This window comes from Myotis nattereri (genome assembly GCF_964212035.1).
Source record: "Myotis nattereri genome assembly, chromosome: 2".
NCBI lineage: Eukaryota > Metazoa > Chordata > Mammalia > Chiroptera > Vespertilionidae > Myotis > Myotis nattereri.
The window spans coordinates 203,291,183-203,313,828 of NC_138076.1; the positions used below are offsets into that span (position 1 = coordinate 203,291,183).

The 22,646-nt window shown below is 45.1% G+C and overlaps 1 protein-coding gene across 1 annotated transcript in view; it reads right to left on the reverse strand.

The window, feature by feature from the left end:
* The window catches only part of APPL2 (adaptor protein, phosphotyrosine interacting with PH domain and leucine zipper 2), a 41,348-nt gene that overhangs the window by 15,995 nt on the left and 2,707 nt on the right, over positions 1 to 22,646 (reverse strand). The window contains exons 2-8 of the mRNA XM_081082892.1: positions 17,053 to 17,151; positions 8,835 to 8,894; positions 8,242 to 8,313; positions 3,689 to 3,776; positions 1,761 to 1,802; positions 1,587 to 1,645; positions 734 to 880 (exon numbers count right to left, since the gene is read on the reverse strand). Coding sequence (XP_080939018.1) covers positions 734 to 880; positions 1,587 to 1,645; positions 1,761 to 1,802; positions 3,689 to 3,776; positions 8,242 to 8,313; positions 8,835 to 8,894; positions 17,053 to 17,151 — 567 coding nt within the window. The remainder of the gene's footprint in view (positions 1 to 733; positions 881 to 1,586; positions 1,646 to 1,760; positions 1,803 to 3,688; positions 3,777 to 8,241; positions 8,314 to 8,834; positions 8,895 to 17,052; positions 17,152 to 22,646) is intronic.

The window sequence follows — 22,646 nt, forward strand, 5'->3', positions numbered from 1 at the left end:
ATAATAGGTGCTCACACGTAAGTTTTTAAGTTGCTGACTTTTCCTTCTCAACATTTTGCTTCCTCACATCCCTTTCTGTTCCTAGATCAGAGAAGGTTCCCAGATGCGTTTCTCACAAGCCGGAGTGAGTCTGGAGTCAATGTAAGTGGGGCTAACGCAGGGCAGGGATGGCGGGCGAAGCTGGTGCCACTCGCCTCACATTCCCACCACTCCTGTCCCTGCCAGGCTGGTGCCACAGTCAAGGCCCCATCCTGAACCTGGGACCTCCCTGCACACAAACACTCTGCAGTGATTTCATCCATCACTGGCAACATTTCCCCACGTCCTACCGGCCCAGGTGCTGGCATTCGCCTTAGCCACCGAGGTGACTACCACACGGAGCAGCGGAGTCCTAGCTGGTGAGCCTGGCTCCGCAGCCTGCACAGGCAGCTGCTTCTCAGACAATCGGGCCCGGCCTCCTGTCATTGGATCAGAGACAAGGGCCATGCCAGCTCCTGCCCACAGGAGGCACGGGATCAAGGCCATCATTTCCTGCGTGTACAGCCCAAGCCCAGCTGACGGTCCAGCCCACCGCAAGCTCTCCAGGTGCCGAGCTCCCGAGAGCTTCTGCGAGGCTGTGCACGTGAATCCTCCTCTGACGCTGCTTGTGCGGCCCCTGTGCTCCCTCAGCAGAAGGCCGCGCTGCCCTCCACAGCTGGCGTAGGTCCTGCGCCTGAGGGGAAGGACTGCCTACCTGTCCGTGGGCGAAGCCCACCATGGGCTCCATCATGGCCATGCGCTTCCTGTACTGCAGCGCGTTGAGGGCGCAGTAGTACTGAAGGGACGAAAGGTGCTGTTTCCGCCGGGCAGCTGCCACCTCCTTCACCACCTCCGTCTTCACCTGGTTAAGAGGTGAAAGGAAACGGCACTTTGGCTAATGGACGTGGCAATTCCGTAAGAGCACGCAGCTCCAAACCATGCCGATTTCTACATGAGAACCACTTTTGTAACAAAGAGAAGGAAGCATAGATAAGGTTCCACCTCATGTTTTTAAATATCCAAATTAAAAATAGTAAAGGGATAGCATGTCCATGTTGTGAGGCTGCACTGGGTGGAGCCAGTCCCTTCTCCTGGTAGCTCTCCCAGCGCCACACTCGTTAGGAAAACAACATGGCCAGTCGCTTAAGGCCACACACATTCTGGGTCCCCTGTGAGACTGCTCTAAGGAAATCATGTGACAGAAATGAAAGGTACGTGCCTGAAAATATCCATTTTTATTTACAGTAAGAAGTGAGTTAAAGAGTCAGAGCCAACAAGTGCCTGAGTGCCTATGACTCAATCACGTGAGGTGCCCAGCTTACGTTAAAATCATAGTGTGACTATAATTTTACAATGGTCCCAAGTTGATGTTTGAAAACTAACTTTCAAAGCTAGAATTAGGAAGTGAAAAATCTACTTTAGGGGATTTAGAATAAAAAATTTAAAAATCTATGTATAGGAAAAAAGAGAAGAAATTCACCAAGATACCCTCAATGCCACCAACTCACAAGGGAAGACACAAAAGGAGCGACATAAGAAGTGAGAACATGTAAGGGAGGTGTTCTCACCCTTTCATTCTCCTTTTTCTTGGGAAGCCTGCTATATTTTGCCATTGAGAGGTCATGCTCTAAAAGTAAAGAGACATGTTAGCACCCAGACAGGTTGAAAGGCAAGAACAATCATTCAGTGTCTCTGCCCACAGACTCACTAAACCCACACACAAGAATGGGGAGGGTGCCTACCAGTGCTGGCGAGTCCGAAGAGATCCTTTAACGTGCTTACTTCTGCACAGAGAAAAGAGATGTCTTAGAGCAGAGAAACAAAGCAAGCCGGTCCAGAGCTGCGTGCTTGCCCAAGGAAAGAAAGCCGTCCACGAGGACGGGAAGGCGCGGCCAGCACCTCAGGCCCTCGGCCCGCACGGGGCCCTGGCCTGGCTGGGATTCCTGGTCTCACTGGAGCTTGTGGCTTCAGCTGCACCCCACACCCAGGGACCCTGACTGCCCATGGAGCATGGAGCAGTTCTCTCCAGACAGCCTGTGAGGATCTATGAAGGAGAGGGCACTCGAGGACCAGGTGGAGGGCTCGGTGGCAGGGACTATGCATGGAGACCTGGAGTGTATGTGTAAGCTCCGCCTCTCCAGCCCCCACTGTGTTCTCAGACATCTCTCCTCAGAACGCCCTGACTATACCAAACCCTAGAAATTTCCTGTCACTGCCATTTTAAAACCTGACAAAAGAACACGGGGTGCCTGTTTTAACGAAAAAGATGTGAAGCAATCCAGTGTACTGTACTTTCAGCAAGCCAACACCAATAACCATTACCCCATGTGGGCGCTACCCCTGCACATACAAAGGTGGCTAAACAAAGTCCAAGACAACCCCCCCAAAAAGATCAATGAGAGCAATGGGAGTCCAAGGTTAAACACTTAAAAACACAGGCACCTAAACGAAATTGATGCTTTACAATTTTAACATTCTGCATCTCTACTTCCTCAGAGCCCAGCATTTTCACATCATCTACATTGCTTTTCAGTTTACTTCAAAACTGCCTCCAGCTTTTCAATTTCTCTTCATATTATTTCTTGATATCAGGATACTTTCTCGCATTTTCCCTTCTTTCTCGCTCCCTTTTTCTTCCTATTGGAGCAGAGCTGTGATGCTTTTCCTTACCAATTTAAATAGCTTTCTTAATATTTCTTGTGCGGCCCTCATCCAGATTCCGCACTTGTATTGGTGGGCAAACGAGTAAGGCAGCAAAATGAAACACCACCATCAGGGATGGGAGGTGTGGGGGGATGGGAGGCACCAGATTCTAAACTGGTTCTGATGCTGACTCAAGTATGACCTGCACCAACACTTCAAATTTTTCCTGGTGTCATCAGAAAAGGACACTTTAACTTTTTTCATTGATACTCCCCTTAAAAAAAAAAATAATCACCATCCTGGGTAAATACTCCTAATCCACGTTTAGCTCTCCTGGAGTCATGAGACCACTGTCACCAAAGCTGTGGGCAGACACTCCAATTCCAGGTTTGCCTCCCAAAAAACAAAACCAAAAGGCAACCCAGGTCTTAGGGGATGATTATTTTCTTTCCAGAACATTTCTTTTAACCAGTTAACTGCCATGATATTTTGAATTTAATTAAAAAAGGTCCGCCGCTTGCGTCTATAGACGCTTATGGCGTACAGATGGTTAAAAATGACATCCAAGCCTCCCACCACCTTACATCCCTAAGAATAGCGTGCCTTCACAAATGCTCCAGGCGGTAATACAAGCCTTGCTATCTTGTGTGCTCGGTAAACACGAATTCACCTCTGAAAGCCCTGCTAGGAGATCACCTTCTCCAGGAAGCCTGCCCTGCACCCTGTCCTCTAAAGGGCAATGACGTCTTTCTGTCCCTCTTGCTATTCCTTGAACGTCTCTGTCCTGCTGCCCTCATCACATGATGTTACCATTGTCTGACTCCAAGTCTGTTTTATTAGCCTGTGACCTCCTTTAGCTGAGCCAAGAACACAGTGGGGATTCAATGCAAGTTAGTTAAACGGAGCTACTCAACAAGAAAGGGCATTTCTCAGTAATCCACGCATTTAAAGAAATTAATGCAGTACGAATTATTATTAAATGAAGTAATATTTTAAAGGTAACTTGCACTGAATTCAGTTACTTTACCTGTGAGATCCTTTTCTCGAAATTGTACAATGGGTAGAACCATTGTGTCTGCCAACTGTTTAGCCAGCTCTGTATGGAGAACGTTAAGCTAAAAGAAAGAGAAAATCTATTGAAGAAAATTATATCCACTATTTTACTGAAACTATCTTATTTTACCAAGGAATCGCCATGAACACTTCCGAGTGGTTAGAGAGCTCAGTTATACTTCTTTGGCAAATAAATACCCTCTTAAAGCAGTAAATGATGTTGGCCTAGAGCAGTGGTCGGCAAACTGCGACTCGCGAGCCACATGCGGCTCTTTGGCCCCTTGAGTGTGGCTCTTCCACAAAATACCGACTTCTGCGCATGGGCCACGAAGTTTCAATTGCACTGTACGTGCGTACCCGCACGTGGTATTTTGTGGAAGAGCCACACTCAAGGGGCCAAAGAGCCGCATGTGGCTCGAGAGCCGCAGTTTGCGGACCAGGGGCCTAGAGGTATTGAACGCTAAATGTGAGGTTCTAACTGACCAGTTAAGTTTGCTAAAGGAGCCTGAGCCATAGTTATCGTTTGCTTCTGTGCAAACTCTGGCTCGGCGTTCTCAGTCTAAGCCACACCCCCGGGGCGCAAGAGCGCTGTGATGGGCTTGCAGGGAACACAGCTCACTGGGTGGAGCGCTCAGCACAAGTCACAGCCTCGCCAGGCCACTGTGAGCTCTCTCACTCGCAGAGGGCTGCAGTCACACTTGAAAGGCAGGCCTGCTGGGAGCCTTCTAACCCTGAAACCACAGCCAGCTGCGGGCGTGGGCCTGGGAATATGCTCCGGCAAAGAAAGCTCCCTACTGAAACAACTCAGCCAGACCCAGGCCGCTGCTCTTTAGAAAAAAAACCTTTCTAAGAATGAGACGACTGTACCCAAGCGTGACCCTCCACACCAGACAGTTCTAACAGCTCTTGATTCTTCCTCTTTCTTCCCTTCTATCTCAAGGCCTCGCTAACTCCCGTCGCTGTCAGTGGTCAAGGAGAAATAAGTGAACCCCATCAGCACCACCATTTGGAGCATTTTCTGTAGGGCAGCTTTCTATGCTTTAGTTCTCAGGCTCACCTGCTCTGTAAGTTAGGTATTATTTATTATCCCTGTTTTACAGATAGGCAAGTAAGTGGCATGACTGGGATTTAATCTCAGGCTATTAGGATCCAAACGCCATGCTCTTCCCATTCCACTGTCTGAGGTAGAGTTACTTTTTCATGCTCACAAAGCTGCCAAAAACTTCAGATGTTTTGGCAGCCAGACATTAGCAATTTGAAACAAACACAGAAACAAACGCAGTGGGAGGGATTCTTCCCTGGGCCCAGACTTGCAGAGGTTACTGAGGATGCCCCAGGTTCCTGCTGGGTGAATAGGGGAATCACCCAGCAGTCACTTTGTGGAGTAAACATGGGGCAGTTTCTCTCAGTGATATCCGAGTCTCCTTCTACACAGAGGTCTCCCCAGTCCTCTGGTCCTTCAGGGCTATTCCTGCAGAGGCTGCTTTGATAAACTTAAAGTCTTGCCCAAGGTCGACCCTTCGCCAGGCAAGGCGCTACAGGCCGAGCTGGTAATGTTCTCCCCATCTGTCAATCAAGCCAAGGCATGGCAGCTCTGTCCAGCTGGAAATACACGAAGACAGTCACGCCTCTAAATTAGCCATCAGGATAGCATGTGTTAATGATTTTTCCTGAATAACTTCAATAAGAAATGGACTGTTTTTTTACTAAGTTAATTGAGTGAAAGTCAACAAGTGCACCTACTATGTGCCTGTCTCTGGGCTCAACATCTGATATACAGCATTTCATTTAATCTTTGTAACGTCGTAATTAAGTGGGCTTTCCCACAGATGAAGAACCCAAAACTCAGGGAGATAAATGGCATTCCAATGGTTATGCACTTCAGGAACGGCAAATTTCCTAGCTACTCATTTCTTGCTACTTTCTTCTTAAGGTTCAAAGGGTGCGTGCCACCCACTTTTTGCCCTGGGGCTTTGGAGAGGTATCGGACAACCACTTCTAAACACAGTGTCTTCTCTGAGGAGAGTGGACAGAGTGTAGATGACCTCTTGGCACTTCAGCAGTGTCACAGAGAAAATGGGGACCCATCATCTTCCCTGCACGGCTGCTGTGAGGATAAAGCAGGAACGTGAATAAAAAACACTCAGAGCAGAGGGCCTGACACCCACTCAGCAATGGAATCCGTAATGACGACCACTTCCCGTCTCAGATGAATTCCAAGAAAGTGACTCAGAAACTTTGCTTTTGGGGGAATCACCAATGCCAAAATCTTTGCATGCCACTACACGAAGATCTGCTTCCAGGACATTCTATTAAATAAAAGCTGCACAAACTACTTTTATTTGGAGTTTTCTTTAACTTCGGAGTCAAACTACTTGTCTTGAAAAGTTTTCAATCTGGTATAGGCCCAGGTAGAACAATAACCTCAAAAGCGACTCCCCTCTTCCCTGAGCTAACTGCTCTCACTTGCATCTCTGAAAATGCCTTAAGGTGCTGAACTTCCAGGAGGCCATGATGCCACCAGACAGTCACATTTCCAGGCCCCCATCCTTTGAGAGTGATTCACTCTCCACTGAAATCATCATCATTTCTGCCCATGAAAATATGGTTGCGAGTAAATATCTTTATCTGGAAATCTTGGTTCTGACGACTACCCACATGTCCTTAGCCATTATCTTCCAGTCAAGAAAACAAATGGCTTCAGTGGGTGTAGTTTTTGCTTCTTTCCCTGGATTATTTATTCACTGTTAATTAATAAACATTCTCCTCCTCACTTTCCAAAAAAGTTACTTTTTGCTCCTCTCTAATTATATTATCCATCCATTTAACACATTGTATGCGAGAAACGTGTTTACACGTTTTACGTATTTATACGTTCTACCAGTGTAGTAGAGCGCGGGACACGTATTAATACGTTTTTTATAGACTAGCGGTAGAATGCGGGTAACGTATAAATACGTAAACTAAAGTTATTGTAATTTTACTGAACGTTGCCATTTGCGCAAAAAATTAGCAAAAATGGCCCACGCCACCCGTTAGCGCGCGATAAAAACTACCCGCAAACAATGTGTTAACACACATTTTAAAGAAAGTCACAGTAGTGGGGTAGAGGATGGAGCTAAAAAAGAACCGGTCAACTTGTTCTCTGGTGCATCCTCAGTGCCCAGAACAGCACCTGCTAAACAGCAGGTGGTCAATCATGGTTGTCGAATGAACTTGACTGATTTGCTGAATGAATGAAAATGCTATCAGTACAATTTTACATGAATGTTAGTTTCTCATTTTATAATCTGAAGATAGTGCTACTTTGTATTAATGATTCAACAGTTCAGTGGCATCTGCATATTCTCTTTTTTTGCTTATTTTTTGTCACGATTTTCTACGACAAATTTGCAAACTCCTTGAAAGAGGAAACAGTTTAAATCTACCTAATTTTGCAGAGGATTCTGCCCAGCACTAGTAGCATCTGAGCTTTTTTTTTTTTTACAATTAGGATTTACGCACTTTTCCTACAATAATACCCGTTTCCACAAACCTTCCAAGAGGATTATAAGATACAGCTACCAGAACATTTGTATGAAACCCTTTTCAGTGAGTGGAATCCTGCTCCCCCAAAAGAAATGCTCACCCCGAGCATGTGAATATTTGAGAAAATGGTCTCTGCAGATGTAACAAAGGGTCCTGAAATGAGATCATCCTGGGTTATCCAGGTGGGCCCTAAATCCAAGGACAAGTGTCCTTACGAGAAGAGAGGACACAGAAAAGAGAACAAACATGGGGGTGAGGTGGAATCCGGGAAGGCCACGTGAAGGCAGGGTGAGGTGGGAGTGATGCTGCCACAGCCAAGAACCATCTGGAACCACCAGAAGCCAGAAGAGGAAGGAAGGATCCCCCCCCCACCCCCTAGAGCAGTGGTTCTCAACCTTGGCTGCACATTAGAATCACCTGGGAATCTTTTTAAAATCCTGATTTCTGAGCCTCATCCTCCGGAAATTCTGTTCCTTTGTTACTAATGTTGTGGCCCCACCCCATAGCAAAGAAACAGAATTTCCGGAGGATGAGGCCCAGAAATCAGGATTTTAAAAAGATTCCCAGGTGATTCTAATGTGCAGCCAAGGCTGAGAACCACTGCTCTAGAGTCTTCGGAGGGAGCATGGCCCTGCCAACACCTCGATTTCACACTTCTGGCTTCCAGAACTGCGAGAAAATAAATGTCTATGGTTTTAAGCCACATACTTGTAATTTATTACAGCAGTTCTGAGAGGCTAATGCACCCTCCTTAGGAAACTAAATTCTTGGAAATCTTTCTTTTGGTTTATTGCTCATGTATATCAAAGCCCTTCCCCTCAAAATGGAAACATATGATAGTATACAACCTCTTTTATGAAACAAACCTTGGAATATCAACAAGTTGAAATAACATCTCAGATATTTAAGTAGGTATCTAAATATGGAAAGTGGACCAAAGTAATAGCTGAAAGTTCAAAAACGAATAAAACAATTTTTTTTGCCATGTTGCTAACTTACCTCATCCACCACTTTGGAGAAGTAGTGAAGTGTAGAAATTACTTCTTCATCGCCTTTGCCAAGAGCAAAATTCTAAGACCAAAGAATAAGAGAGCCAGGTATTGTGGAATGCTTGGGAATTCAGCACCACGGCATCACCCCACCACACATGCCCTCCACACCAACTTCCTTTCTTCTCCCAAGAGCAGGGCACGCCAGAGCATCTAGCACACAACTGCCCCTCCTAAACTATTCCTTCGCTGGCCATCTCCCTCTGTTCAGACATCATGGTATCTGCATTTATTTCCTGGAATTGTTAGTGTCAATTCATTTGTAGTCTCTCAGGGACCATGAACCCTCCCTCAAGGGCAGCTGATTACTTCTGTAGGCTAGTGAGAAGGCATCATACAGACTCTAAGATAATCACCATTGAGAATTTATCAGGGGAAAGGAAAAGACAAGAAAAAATGGAAATGGATTATGGAAAAAAAGAGAGGGAAAGGGGGAAGGAGGATAGAAGGTCTCTTAAAAAAGCCTTTGGAGAATTTCTTTTAAAGAACTCCAGTTAAGAAAGTCCTGAGCACTTTCCACATGCCATATAAGTATCAAGTTACCTGTTTCTCATATGCCAGGAGCTGCTTAGAAAGCTGTTGAGTGGCCAGGCACATTTCATTCTGCAGAGAAGAGAAAAGCAAGTGAGACTTGTCCAATGTGTGTACAGTCACTGAAAAATGGCACCTCAGAGAATTCCTTTAAAATATGTGTGTAAAATAATTATTTTGCTCAGAAATTATTTGTAAAATAAAAGGTTAAAGCTTGTGCCCCGCCCCCAACCATTTACAAAGTATTGCTCCTGGTTACTGAGTCAATAAACAAATGTAAGGAACAATTATAACAGGGTCAACAAAGACATGGTCCCTGTGCTCCCTCAGGGCTTACTGGGAAAGCAGACATCAAAAACATAGTTGTGAGCATAATGAGAGCCGCAAAGGGAATACTGGATGCGTCAGGGGGTTCTGACAGGAAGAGCCGGAGGGTCGGTAAGGAAGAGATGCTTTAAGCAGACCCTGACGAAACACTGGGAGTGAGCCATGGGGACAGCTTTCCAGGAGGGGCCTCCTGTGGGAAAAACGCACAGCCTGTTGGAAGAGCTATACAGGGAGAGGAGTGGAGTAGGGGGTGCAGAGCATGGAGGCAGGACGAGGCTGGAGGGCAGGCAGAGCCAGGGCACGCAGGACTCGGCGGCCCAGATTCAGACTTCATTCTAGGTGCAATGGGGATTTCAGCAGCACCAGGACATGATCCGATCCTACCCAACAGCACTGGGTCGGTAATGATAGACTGTAACACAGAAGCACGGCTGCAAAGCCGGGGAGGCCCATTTTGTGCCAATTTTCACTGTCCATTTTCCTCTTCTCTTACTCATCCCTCTAATCTCTGGCTCCACGGCAGTTTTCTGTAACTATCCCCACCACCAGTGCATCCAGCCTAGAAAACGTGTCTTATGTCTCCCAAGCTCGGTTAAAGCTTCTCTTTAGATTCACGGCTTATTCCTAACAGAAGGGCAGAGCCACCAGGTCTGGCCTGGAGGAGAGGGAGGTGGGGAGAGGGGGGGCTGGCCTGCCTTGGCCTTGGTCCTCCTGAGTTTGCTGTTCCATTAGGGGCAAGGCCTCAGTTCTCCAGAGACTTTTCTATTTTTCACGGTCCTCCTTTGCAAGACCCAGCAGAGCCTCATCCTCCTTTTTGGACCCTCTTTACAGCCAGCTGGCTAACCCTTTCCCTGAATTCTTTCAGTTGCTCCAACGAACAGGCATTAATGGACCCTGAAATGTGGCCCTCTCCCCTTCCCCCCAAAATAAAGCCAAGCAAACATAATGAAAGGTCCTGGCTTTGGCATCCTACTGGGGTGCTACCCCTTTCAAAACCAGCCAGAGCTGGCAGCCAGGAGGAAGGCCAGGGACCGGTCCACAAGCACTGTCAGCATCCAGACAGGGATGTGCAGCAGTTCCCAGCACACAGCAGGCACTCAACAAAGGTTTGGTGAATGAATGAACAAGTTTAGAAGGTTCATCTGAATTCTAAGTTTAAAACAATACCAGGAAATCATGGTGTCAGGGAGGAAAATACTTACTAATCCTACAAGAAAATGTCACAAATGACTGGACAAGGATGAAGCAACAGCCAGAAGACAGCCCCTCTTCAGCAGTGTTGTTTTGAAGATCAGAGTGCATGGGAACAAGGATCTTAGCCCAGCCACTGGGCTAATTCTCAGCTACATCAGAGACTCTCTTACTCCTCTGAGTTAGTGGCAATGGGTTTAAAATGGATTTGTTCAAGCTACCTTGGCATCTGCCTGGGGTAGCACCATGCAGACTACACTTCATAGACCCACAGAATCACCCTAACAGCAGCAGCTAACATTTACAATTAGTTTACAATTAATTCATGCCAGATGCCACCCTGAGCGCATTCCAGGCCTTAGCTCATTCTCACAACCCTGTAGGCAGGTTCTAATTATTAACTCAGTTTTACAGTTGAAGAAACAGGCACAGAGAGGTTAAGCTACCTGTCCAAGGCCACACAGCCAGTCAGCAGCTGGGCTGGGATATGAATCCAAGTTTGCCTGATGCTTAAACAGTACTCTCTAAAATCCCAAGTCCTGCTAAGAGATAGTAGAGAAGATCTCTGCTTTAGCCTAGAGTTGACAAACTTTTCCTGCAAAGGGACAGACAGTAATTATTTTTGGCTTGTGAGATACATGGTCTCTGTCACAACTGTTCAACTCTGTGGTTGTCGCATGAAAGCAGCCAAATCAACAACATACATGAATGAGTGTAACTTCATTCCAAAAGCACTCTACTTACCAAAATAAAAAATAGTAATAAAAATAGGACAGGATATTGCTGATCCTGCTTTAGACAGTAAATGTCTCAGAAGGCCCACCTCTCTGCCACCGCTCCCTCAGCAGGCTCTCCTTTAAGCTACACTATTTCAGATCCAAGAATCATTTTCTGTTCTTCTACCTCATTCTTTTTTAATTTTTTTTTATTTTGGCTAAGTCTAAAATATCGCTCCCTCATATCTGTATCCTTTAGAGACTGGCCAACAGAGAAGATGCCACCCTCCCTGCCTTCAAAACAAGCAAGGGCTACGGGCTGCTTGAATTCTTCTCTTCTTTCGAGCGTTCTGGTAAGTGCTGCAAATGTAATGGAAAAACCGGCCAGGCAGCTGCCAGCATCAGACTGCACCCAGGCTACAGGAGAGCACGTGTGTGCTGCTCACACGCCCGCTGCAGCATAGGGAAGCGGGGCACAGCACACAACAGCTGCTCTCCAACACCACCGTGTCCAGCGGACTCTGCCACGTCTCCCCCAGAAATCCCGTATGGAGACGCTGTATATGTTCATGTGTGTGACTTCAGGCAGCAAGATTCTGTTCTATCAGCACAATTTCACTGGGAACAAGCCAGAAGCACAAAATGGTCCGTCACGCATCCTGAAAAGAAACAAACCTTCCCTGTACAGAGCACCTTACAAGACCATCTGTAACCTGACTCACCTTAATGTACTGTAGACAAAGGTTTATGAAATGTTTACCATCATCAGCTGATTAACCCACACCCTGTCAGGTCAGCCCACACAATTATTTCTGCAGCAAGACTTGCAAAACGAGCTTGAGTAAAGAGTAAATATTGGTCATCATCATAATAAAGAAAGCTGCTAACATTTACTGAGTTCTTCCTAGCAAGTGGCATTGCTGTTAAATGTTTTTCATACGATCACATTTAATCCTAACAATGCATCTACGAGGTAGAGAGGGACTATCAGAAAGGACAGCTTTCTAAAATCACACAACTTGTAACCGGCAAGGCAGAGACTTAAGTCAGACCTGGCAGACTCAAAACCCAAAGCCCAAGTTCTTAACACCATGCTATTCTAACCCAAACCCCACAGCGGGCAGGCCCCGCAGGGCCTGTGATAGGAACATAGATCCCACACTGTTCTAGCTGTGGTCCAGGAAAGAGGTGGCCTTTCAGATCCTGAGTGGGTTTGAGAGGCACGTTCTTTCGATGCTCTGCAACAGCAATCTGCTTACTACCTGTGCTCCTTGCTGCCTCCTAAGAATCCTTTAAAAAGGTGACCCGGTGACGGGTTTACTGACAGGGTCTCCTATGTTAAACAGAACTTCCTAAGGCTGTCGCCAAGGCAGGAAGACCGGCGACTGGCAACCCCGAAAGGAAAACCGAGCTTTTGGCAAAGGAGTGTTTACCTTACGGTGGCACAGAGCGCTTCCCAACTGCAAAGGCCACCTGAAAGCCCCCAAGCCTCTGCGGACGTGCCACCCATGCTGAGTGTGAGGGAGAGGATGGGAGCAGGGGCAGAGGAAACCCACTACAGTCAGCCACAATGGAGGCATCTGCTTTGACCTATTCCAAGTGTGTGGCCATAATGTTGCCTACAGCCAAGGGGCTGACAGTCCCATGTGCCAGTGCGTACCCCAGAGCTGGGGTCAGGGCTCGCTCTAGCTCAGGAGACCTCGGGGTGGGAGGCACATGGGAGGAGGGGGAGTGCCGCAGGAACGGAGGTAGAAAGCTGAGTTTGGAGCAGGCCTTGATTCTGGAGGCAACACGGAAGCCCTGAGGGAGTTGGGCAAGAGAATGACACGATCGGACATGAGCAGAAGAAAAATCATGAGTGGCTGTGGCAGAAGGAAACACTGAAGGGGACCATGGCACGAGGGTCAGGAGACCACTTGAAGAAGTCAAGTGAGAGATACAAATGTCTGAGCCCGAACCAGAAAGAGGAGAAGGTGGCAGAGATCTGCGGGGTATTCCTGAGGCAAAACAGCAGCATGTTCTAAGTGGGGAAGGAGGTGGGAGTCACAGAAAACTGGGCTCTAGTCTGGATGATAGCGCCCTAGCTAAGGACCCGAGGAGGGGACGTTCTGAATTCAGTCCTTCATTCGACACCTGTGTGTCCAACATTCAGGGGGGAGGCATGGTGCTGGGCATGGGAGACAGAGAGTCTGCTCCCAGGGAGCTCAGCTCACAGAAGGACAAGGAAGCCCCACGTGCTATATTGTAAGTGCTCTGACCAACAAGTACACAGGCATCTGGGCACACAGGTGCATTCTGGCCAGGAAGGGAGAAAAGTTAGAAAGGAAGGTGTCAGGCACATCTCGGACTTGAGGTCAGTCTTAAAAGCCAGGAAGACACTTGGCAGGGGAGGGTGGGAGGGGGTGTCTGGCAGCAGGAATGGCATAGAAAGAAGAGCCAAGGAGCGGCTGATGCTCAGTTCACGAACCTCTGCTGCGCTGTCACAGGGAGCCACAGAGGCATCTGAAGCCAGGGAGGGAAGGGCGGTTCGGATGCAATAAATGTAGCTGTAGGGGGGCGCAGGGATTGAAGGGGACATCTCCCTGAAGACAGGAAGACCATTTAGGAGAATGCTGCAATAGCCCAGGTAAGAATATGCATCTATTCAGACACTACAGAGGTTTTTAACTTATTTAGCCAATAGTTGGAAACATAGCAGATCTTTCTAAGTAACCTGTCTCTGCTTTGTTAATGCCTGAGAAATGCGTACAGCTTCCTTCATTCGAAAAACGTATAATGGAGTACTCCATTCCCACCACGTGCAAAGGCACACCTGACAGTGAAAAGATCAGATGTGACTCGAGGACTGCTATAAAATGCTGAAGACAGCTTAGACTGTCACTTCATTCTAGCACTTACGCCAAATACAATTTAAAATCTCCCCAACCAGCCACAATCTGCAAAACTGCGCACGTAGCTTTCCTCTAGTTTGCCTTGCCCTTCCTCTTCCTCAAACAGGTACGAAGGGCATTTGCTATATCAGAATACAGCAATTTACTATGTGGCCCGATTTAAAATATCTTTTATGAACATGTATCATTTATCAGAAGCATAAACCTGGTTTTTAAAATATAATGAAAAACTACATTTTGCTAATAAGTACCTCTGTTTTTAAAAATAAAACTATCAATCTAATTCAACAGATCTAGGTATAAAGTATTTATGGAACAATGTTAAGTAAACCAAGAAAACATAACTTGGTGAAAAAAGTTGAATGAAAACATTGGGAAATAATACTACATATATATAAATAAACCCATCAAAGAGGATTCAGGAAAGTTTTCTTCTTTTAAAATTAAAAACAAAACAAAACACCTAAGTCTTTAAACCTGAGAAACCAATGACCTGACCCAGCTGATGTGAAAGCTTGGTGCTGTTGCCGATTCTGGAAGCACTAACCAGCTGTTCCCGCTAGCCTCTGCTGCAGGAAATGCCGAGGCAGGAGGAAGGGTTTCTGGCTGGGAGGAGAACCCATGTGATGGTCATGTGGTGTGAATGAAAAGCCAGTTACAGCCTTTTGGAATGCAAAACCTACTTAGCTTTGGCAAAATGTAGTTTTCTGGCTCAAAAGACACAACGCGTAAGAGAGCGCTTGAACATCTCCAAGCAAATGACTCTGACAGATATGGAAAGGCAGAGCAGAGACCCCTGGGAGTGGCAGAGACACAGTCCCTTAAGTCTTGGTGTTCTTATACCTTAAACAGGAAACAAATCATTTCACGACAATATTTAAATTGCTGAACAGCACACAAGTTCAGATATAAGCCCAGTAAAAAAATTTTTCTATTTTCTTCAATTCTGAATAATTAGGAAAAAATACAAAGACATACAATATAAATAGGGCTTAAAAAATTTGACAAAGTATGTGCCCAGTTTCTTTCTGCATGTCATACCAAAGAAGCAAGCAACATTACAAATAAACACAATTCGTTTGGTCAAAGAATTAGTTCCAATTAGTAAGCTATAGTTGCATTATACATTTTAGCTTGCAAATCTACATCTCTGGCCTGATCTCTGGGTGATTGACAGCCCAGCCATCACACACACACACACACACACACACACACACACACACACCCCTCTTCCTGTGTTTTCCCAACTATCCACACTGATGTTCAATTCAAAGACCTGGGCATTACTCTTGATTCATCCTTTACCCACCCGACCACTTCACATCCAATCAATTTCTGATCCGCGCACTAAATACCTCTGAAATTCATCCACTTCTTTCCATTTCTACTGCCACTAACCTAGTTCAGGCTACCATTCCCATGCTTAGTATTAAGGGTTTGGGCTCTGACTTCAGGCTGACTTGCTCTGCCATGTATTAATGGGATGGACTTGGTCAAGTTACTCATCAACAGAATTCTTAATCCTCTAGACCTGTGGTCGGCAAACTGTGGCTTGCGAGCCACATGCGGCTCTTTGGCCCCTTGAGTGTGGCTCTTCCTAAGCCGTAGGAGTACTCTAATTAAGTTAATAACAATGTACCTACCTGTATAGTTTAAGTTTAAAAAGTTTGGCTCTCAAAATAAATTTCAATCTTTGTACTGTTGATATTTGACTCTGTTGACTGAGTTTGCTGACCACTGCTCTAGACCTATATAAAATGAGGATAAGAATAATACCCACCTCACAGAGTTGTTGAGAATTTAAATGAAATGATCCATGTAAAAGTATTCAATAAACCTCAACTCTCACCATCATCCTCCTTTTAGGTGCCCAACACAATTCCGCTGGGTCCCCTTCTCTCCTAGAACTAACACTCTGAAGTCATTGTTCTGTCTCCCAGCCCAATTGTAAGCTCCTAATGGCAAGGACTGAGTCCACATATGACATGAATAAATGACTAATAAAACAATGATGACAATAATAAATGATTATATAACATATTAAGAGCTACATATATATATATAAAAGCCAAGCGACCAGAACGACCAGTCACTATGACGTGCACAGCAGTGGCCAATCGGCCCAATAGGGACCCCGATAGGCCCCTCCCCCCAGCCATCCCTGCCCCTGTTGGCCCTCCCCAACCCCCATCGGGGGTGGGGCCGGCCAGCCAACTGCCCGAGGCTCCCTCCCCCCACCCCCACCCCGACCAGCCCGCCCTGATCGGCCCCCATCGCCGTGGGCTGGCTGGACCCCACCCGTGCACAAATTCATGCATCGGGCCTCTAGTATAATAATGACTATACATGAGTATTAATATATATTGTTATTATGTACTGAATGTGGTATTTATTTACAAATCATCAATGAGGAAAAGAAATATTAACATGTACAGCTGTAAATCAGCAAAAAAAATCAATAATCAAAAGCATCAGTTGCCATAACAATTTGATGTGTAACATAATGAATTTTATTTTTAAGTAACTCTCAAGTCCTCTCTTGAAAAGTAACATACATGGGCACTTCTTGATCTTAAAAAGATTCACTTTTGCTACTCAGCAATTTATTTTCCATGGTTTTGCAAGCCAGAGATAGTTGTTCCTCAAAACAAAGAAGCCACCAATAGTTTTAGAACTGTGACTCAAGTCTTTTCAGAGGAGCGCTTGAAAAAACATCTTTACCCACCCGCACTGACATCTAAGACTGCCTAACTTATGAGACAGACAAAGGGCATGTTTCATAATACTGAACCCACTCATTCACAAGTAGGAAGAGGAGACTCAGATGTTTCCCTTTGGGGTTGAATTTTTTTAAAAATTGAAAGAGTGATGTGGTCCCTTTCTACTAGTTACAGAGAAATCACCCTCTTTTTTTCAGCAATGAAAACACTGTCCTCAGTTTTTGAAGGTGGACAGAAGTGAGAAAAACAAATCTGATTTTATTTCAAAAATTTAAATGGTGTTTTACTTCAAATTTCTCAACTTCCTGAGAGAAGTTCCAGATGAGGGCAGAGGGCCCCCACTCTGCCTCTCGGGCAGGGGGGGTGCGGGGGGGCAGCAGGCTACCTGGGCTCCGTAGACGCGCTGCATGGCCTGGAGCAGCTGGTTGGTATAATCCGTGAGGGTGCCAGCATCTTCTTCAAATACACTCAGTAAAGAGCGAGTCTGCGAGGAATGAAGAAAAGAGAACAATGCTATTTCTAAGTGGAAAAGTTACAAAGGAGGTAGAAAACACATACACAGAAATCGGGGGAGAAGGTGCCTGTTCTCTGACTTTATTCTTTTAGGTACTAGTACTAGTTGATTCCTAAAGCTTTAATTTAGAACTCCTTTTCTAATCCTTTAGACCACAGAACCGGGGCAAACAATACAATTTGAGTATTGGGGCCAGCAAAGGAAAGCCAGTCTTTTAAAGATTAAGACTCAGGACTATTATCTGTCTCTACCTCAGCACCAGTAAGTCCATCCAAGTAAAAAAAAAAGTGTTAAAAGGGCAGCCTCTCCCTTCGATCCCATAAACTGAACACCATGTCAGGCCTGTCTGTGCACCCAGGGCGTGGACACCAGCACTGCATCACCAGCAGCTAACCATCTGTCTGGTTTCTGCTGTCTTGGACATCTTGCAAGAGGCTGTCACTCTTTCCCCTTACAGTACTACAGTCAATTTCCATGTCTTTCGTCATACATTATCCAACCAATTTGCAAACTCACGGCCAGGAAATGTTGTGTACCCTGGGTCCACCAGCGGTAGATCTGGGCACAAAACTCAACCAGCAACTTAACAAGAACTCTAGTTCAGTTTCTTCGGGAAGACTAACTCCGCAGTGTTCCGGGAGCGGGGGAGCAATGTCACTGGTGAAAGGTATCTCCTATCTGACACACGCTGAGCAGTAAGGACGTAGTTATACATGGGATGGTGTCTGAAGAAATACCAAGGCATCAGATAAGAGACCATATCTAGCCCTAGCCGGTTTGGCTCAGTGGATAGAGCATCGGCCTGCGGACTGAAGGGTCCCAGGTTCGATTCCGGCCAAGGGCACATGCCCAGGTTGCGGGCTCGATCCCCAGTCGGGGGCATGCAGGAGGCAGCCAATCAATGATTCTCTCTCATCATTGATGTTTCTATCTCTCTCTCCCTCTTCCTTCCTCTCTGAAATCAATAAAGAAATATATTAAAAAAAAAAAAAAAAAGAGACCATATCTACTCAGGGGACTTCTGTTAATGTGCCCAGCAGAGTGGGATTTTAAAATACCACGTTAATGATCATGGGATCTCTATTTCAGAAAACAGACTTAGAATGGAGAGTAAGTTATGGAAATGCCTTTATGAGGTGATAGCAAAGCACTTTACAATGAACAATCCATTAAAGCTTATTATTTCCCTACAAGTAAGTTCCAAGTCCTTCTTTCTTCTTCTAACCTATCTCTGGTAAGAGAGCAATAACTGACCTCAAAGCATCTCAATAAACTGGAGCAGAAACCTAGGCACTTGGAGAGTTTGTTCCACAAACTGGTGCCCTTCACAGCAATACACGCTTAGCCTGGCTTTGCCCCAGGTAATCACGGAGGCTAAAAATACCTGCTCTGAGACCACTGTACTCTCTCAGGACAGTCCTTATCCACAGGACCAGAATGCAACGAATAAGGAAAATGTAAGACCCGTTTTTTTAAAAGCTCTCAATGAGATCAAAATATCACAGGGTGCAGATAGTGTGTAATTTGTCTGCTAAAACAGAGTTCTTCAAACTTTTTACAATTAAAATCCACAGTACAAAACACATTTTACCAAAGAATATCATTAGTATGCACACACACAGCCTTTTTTTCTATTCCATTCTGTTCTGTTCCACTTGTAAATAAAATCTCGGTTGTGTCCTACTGGATCTAATCATCCATTAATGGATATCAACCAGCAGATGAAAAACATTGGTTTAGAATTCTTCATTCCATTTCTTTAAAGTATACTTTTTATTTTGGGGGGAAAAACGATTGTTACAGGACATTCTTAGAACCTACACTGGATGGTCTATCACTCTCTATTCATTCATTTACTGCCTTCCATCCAGTATCTGGCGAACCATCATGCTGGGAACTGAAACTCAAAGGTGATGAGAACCAACTCTACATTCTCCAGGAGCTTAGTCTGCTGGTGCCTCTCAAAGGACCTGGGATCAACCTGGGACCCTATCAGTCCTGGATCCAAATTTGCAGAGTTAATGAGGTAATGAGTGCCTATAAAGCACCTACCAGTGCCTGACATATAGTGATAGCAAATGATACTGATGACACAAAAGATAATGAATTTTCATTGCTTATTATATTCTGGACACTAAAGGCTTTGCATGTATGATTTCATTTTAACACTACAGCAACACTGTTACCTAGGCAGCTGCCCATAAATGCCATCTAATAGTAGAGGACCCTTCCCGGTGCCAGTGCAGTAGGAGCCCACCAATGTTATGACTCTAATATCTTTCTTTGCTATGACTAATATGTGTAGGAAAATGGGAAGGAAAGAGAGGGATACAACTGGATTGGGGATATTTAATTTTTTTACTACAACTGACATCCATTTAGTTGCGTCCTATTTATTGTTTTCAATACTTTTAGGAATAAAATAGAATGGAAAATGGGAAGTAAGATGAAAAGAGAGAACTTCTGTAAATATCCTCCACGAAGAGAATAGAAAGAAAACTAGCTACATGCGCCCGACCAGGAACAGCGCCAAGGAGGAGCCTGCAACCGAGGGAAGGGAACGTGAGATTAAAAATGGCAGCAGAGTAAGTGGATGCTGCATGGACATGCTCCCAGGAACAAACTGGTATTACAACCAAAATACAGGAAAACTTTCTGAATAATAACGGAAAACTCGCAGGAGAGAACCCTGACACCCGAGGAGCGAAAGTGGAGACCGCATAGAGACTGTATCCTTAAAATTGTTTTCCTTGAAATATTGTTTATTGCATGTAACATTATTATACTTAAAATCGTTTTTCTTGAAAATAAAAAATAAAAACAGGGAAAGAAAAAAAAGATAGAAAACTAAAACTACCATTTACTCTGTACCTATGTGTCAGACGCTGTGCTGAGCACTAAATATTTGTTACTTCATTTAATACTTCCAACAACTTAACCGAAGTAGATGAGAACCAACCCCACTTTACAAATAATGAAACTGAAGTTCATCGCGGTTAGGAAACTTCCTCAGCCTCCCAGGCCTGGGATGTGAACCCCCGTGTGGCTGGTCCCAACCGCCATGCTTCCTCCACTGTGGGAGGCTGCATCCGTCCCCCAGCAGGGTAAGTTCGACCCGTGGGCATGCCCTTTGGTCCACATCTCACAGTCCTGCCTGAAGGCAGGATAAAGGCTGTCTGGCTGGCTTCTCTTTGGTCGGCTACTGTCATGCTCTCACCTATGGTAACTGCCAAGAACCATATCGCAAGTGTTGTTTTTCTTTCTTTGGACATATTTACCATGACATATTTAAAACTAATTTTAAAACCATATTTAAAACTGCCAAGAAAATTCCAATCTTCCCTTTGTAATTTAACCAGGCCATGATCTCCCCTGGAAAAAGAATATCCCCAGCTATCTCAGACACTGTTTGGATATTAGGCAACATAGTACAAAGTTAAGAAAATTCCTTGGCAAGCAGAATGAGGAAAACTGAGACAGATGGCTGATTTAAACTGGCCCCATCCAGCACCCTGACTCACCTGCTTCTTTCTCCTTTGCTGGACCACTCCCTTAAGCATTAAGCTCTCGGGACAATGAGGTTCTGATCAACATTAAATAACCTTAGGAGCAAAGCCTCCTGTCTGCTGACCACAGAGACAGAGTTTTGGTCAAACTAGAGATAACATCTAGGCCTCAGTTATGTTTCAGCTCCCTGCCCAGAAAAGAAGCAAAACCAGACAAAGCAACACCACAACTGACATTAGGACCAGATACAGTGACTAGTGACCCCCCCTACCCTAGTGCCAACCAATCAGTAGAGACCGTGACCCTGAAAAAACCCACCTGGAAAGTTGATGAATATTTTTTTGAGATCCTTGAGACTTCTCCTAAAATCCCCCCTTTTGGAAAAGACATAAAAACCCTTAAGGCAAAGGACCAGTGCCCAGGCCTTCCCCACCCCCTCCTTCCCTCAGCATGTATCTTTGCTTCCCTTCTCCTAAGCTCTCAGGCCCTTTTTTGCCTCTGTGACTTGTTTCCCAAGTCCACACGGCCCAGCTGGTTCACTGCTTCTGCCTCTGTAACTTTCTTTCTAAAAGGTTAGTCAACTTCTTGTGCTAGAGTTCTTGACCCTGAATTCATTCTTTGCAGAACTCAAGAACTGAGGTCTAACATCACCACTAACAATATCATTTACCAGCTCCACATCTCCTTAAACTCGTATGTGGAACAGGAATGTTCTGAGGCATAAAGAAGGAATGAAACCAACAACCAGGCAAAGATACAGCAGTTGTTCAAAAATCCTACAAAGATATCAGAAAGATATTGGTGCATATCACTTATAAAGACAATAACAGCAATCATTTATGGAGTTACAATGACATGCAAGCATGAAGACACTTTATATATGCTATTTATTCTTCAGAAGAATTCCATTAAGTACCCATTTTTATTCTAACTTTAGAGATGTCAAAACACAAGCTAAGAGAGGTTGAGTAACTTGCGTAAGGTTAACAGTGGCAGAATCAGGATCTGAATTCCATCTTTTTCTATTACCCTGGCCAGAAACACAAAACCTGACACCCTATGGACACAGCCTCAGCTCCACATCATCTCTCTATCTTATAGGAACTGGGTGTTACCTAATAAAATAATCCGAGACATTTTTTACTAAAGAATAGCCATATAATTATGTAATGGCATAATTTTAATAGCTCTGATTATAAAATATATATATATATTTAAATTATATATCTAAGTATTTTGTAAGGTGAAAACAATTAAAGCTCTTATACCTAACATTTGGCAGAGGGAGAGAACTGTCTCAGTAGAACCTTGTCTACTGAAAGGAAATGTACTGTAAACAAAGAGAAGAGTGGGAGAGGGAGGAAACCCCTCCACAATGAAGACATAACCACCATGTTGTGTTCTGAGGCATCCTGCTCGACTAAAGACAGGCCTGGTTTGGTGAGAGAGGGCTATTCCCAGCTGGACTACTCACTGCACAATCTCAGAACTAAGCCTTTCATCTCTCTGTGCTTCGGTTATGCCAACTGCAAAGGAAACAAACAAACAAAAAGTTAAAACCAAACAGCAAGCAACAGTGCTTTTGTCTTCACCTTATCTCAAAAGTGGACTATTTACACAAAAGAGAATAAGCCCCCGAAGAGGCATGGGCTGCCTCCGCTCAACGCTGCATTTGTGTCCCTATCGCAGCAGTATGCACACTGTACTGGAACTGCTGCTCTCCTTATCGGTCGCGGGAACAGACCGTGCAGCGGCGGAGGGCAGGCACACTTATCTCATTTGTCACTACGCCCCAGCACCTAGCAGCGCCTGGCGAGAAGCAGAGGCTCACCAGCAAACAGCAATGGAGACAAGTATCTCAATGCCTAAAACTCGCCCTGTCATGCGTCAGAAGTAACCAGAAATACTACTAGTATGTGTATGCACATAAACCAGCCGTATGAGACATCGTGCGGTAC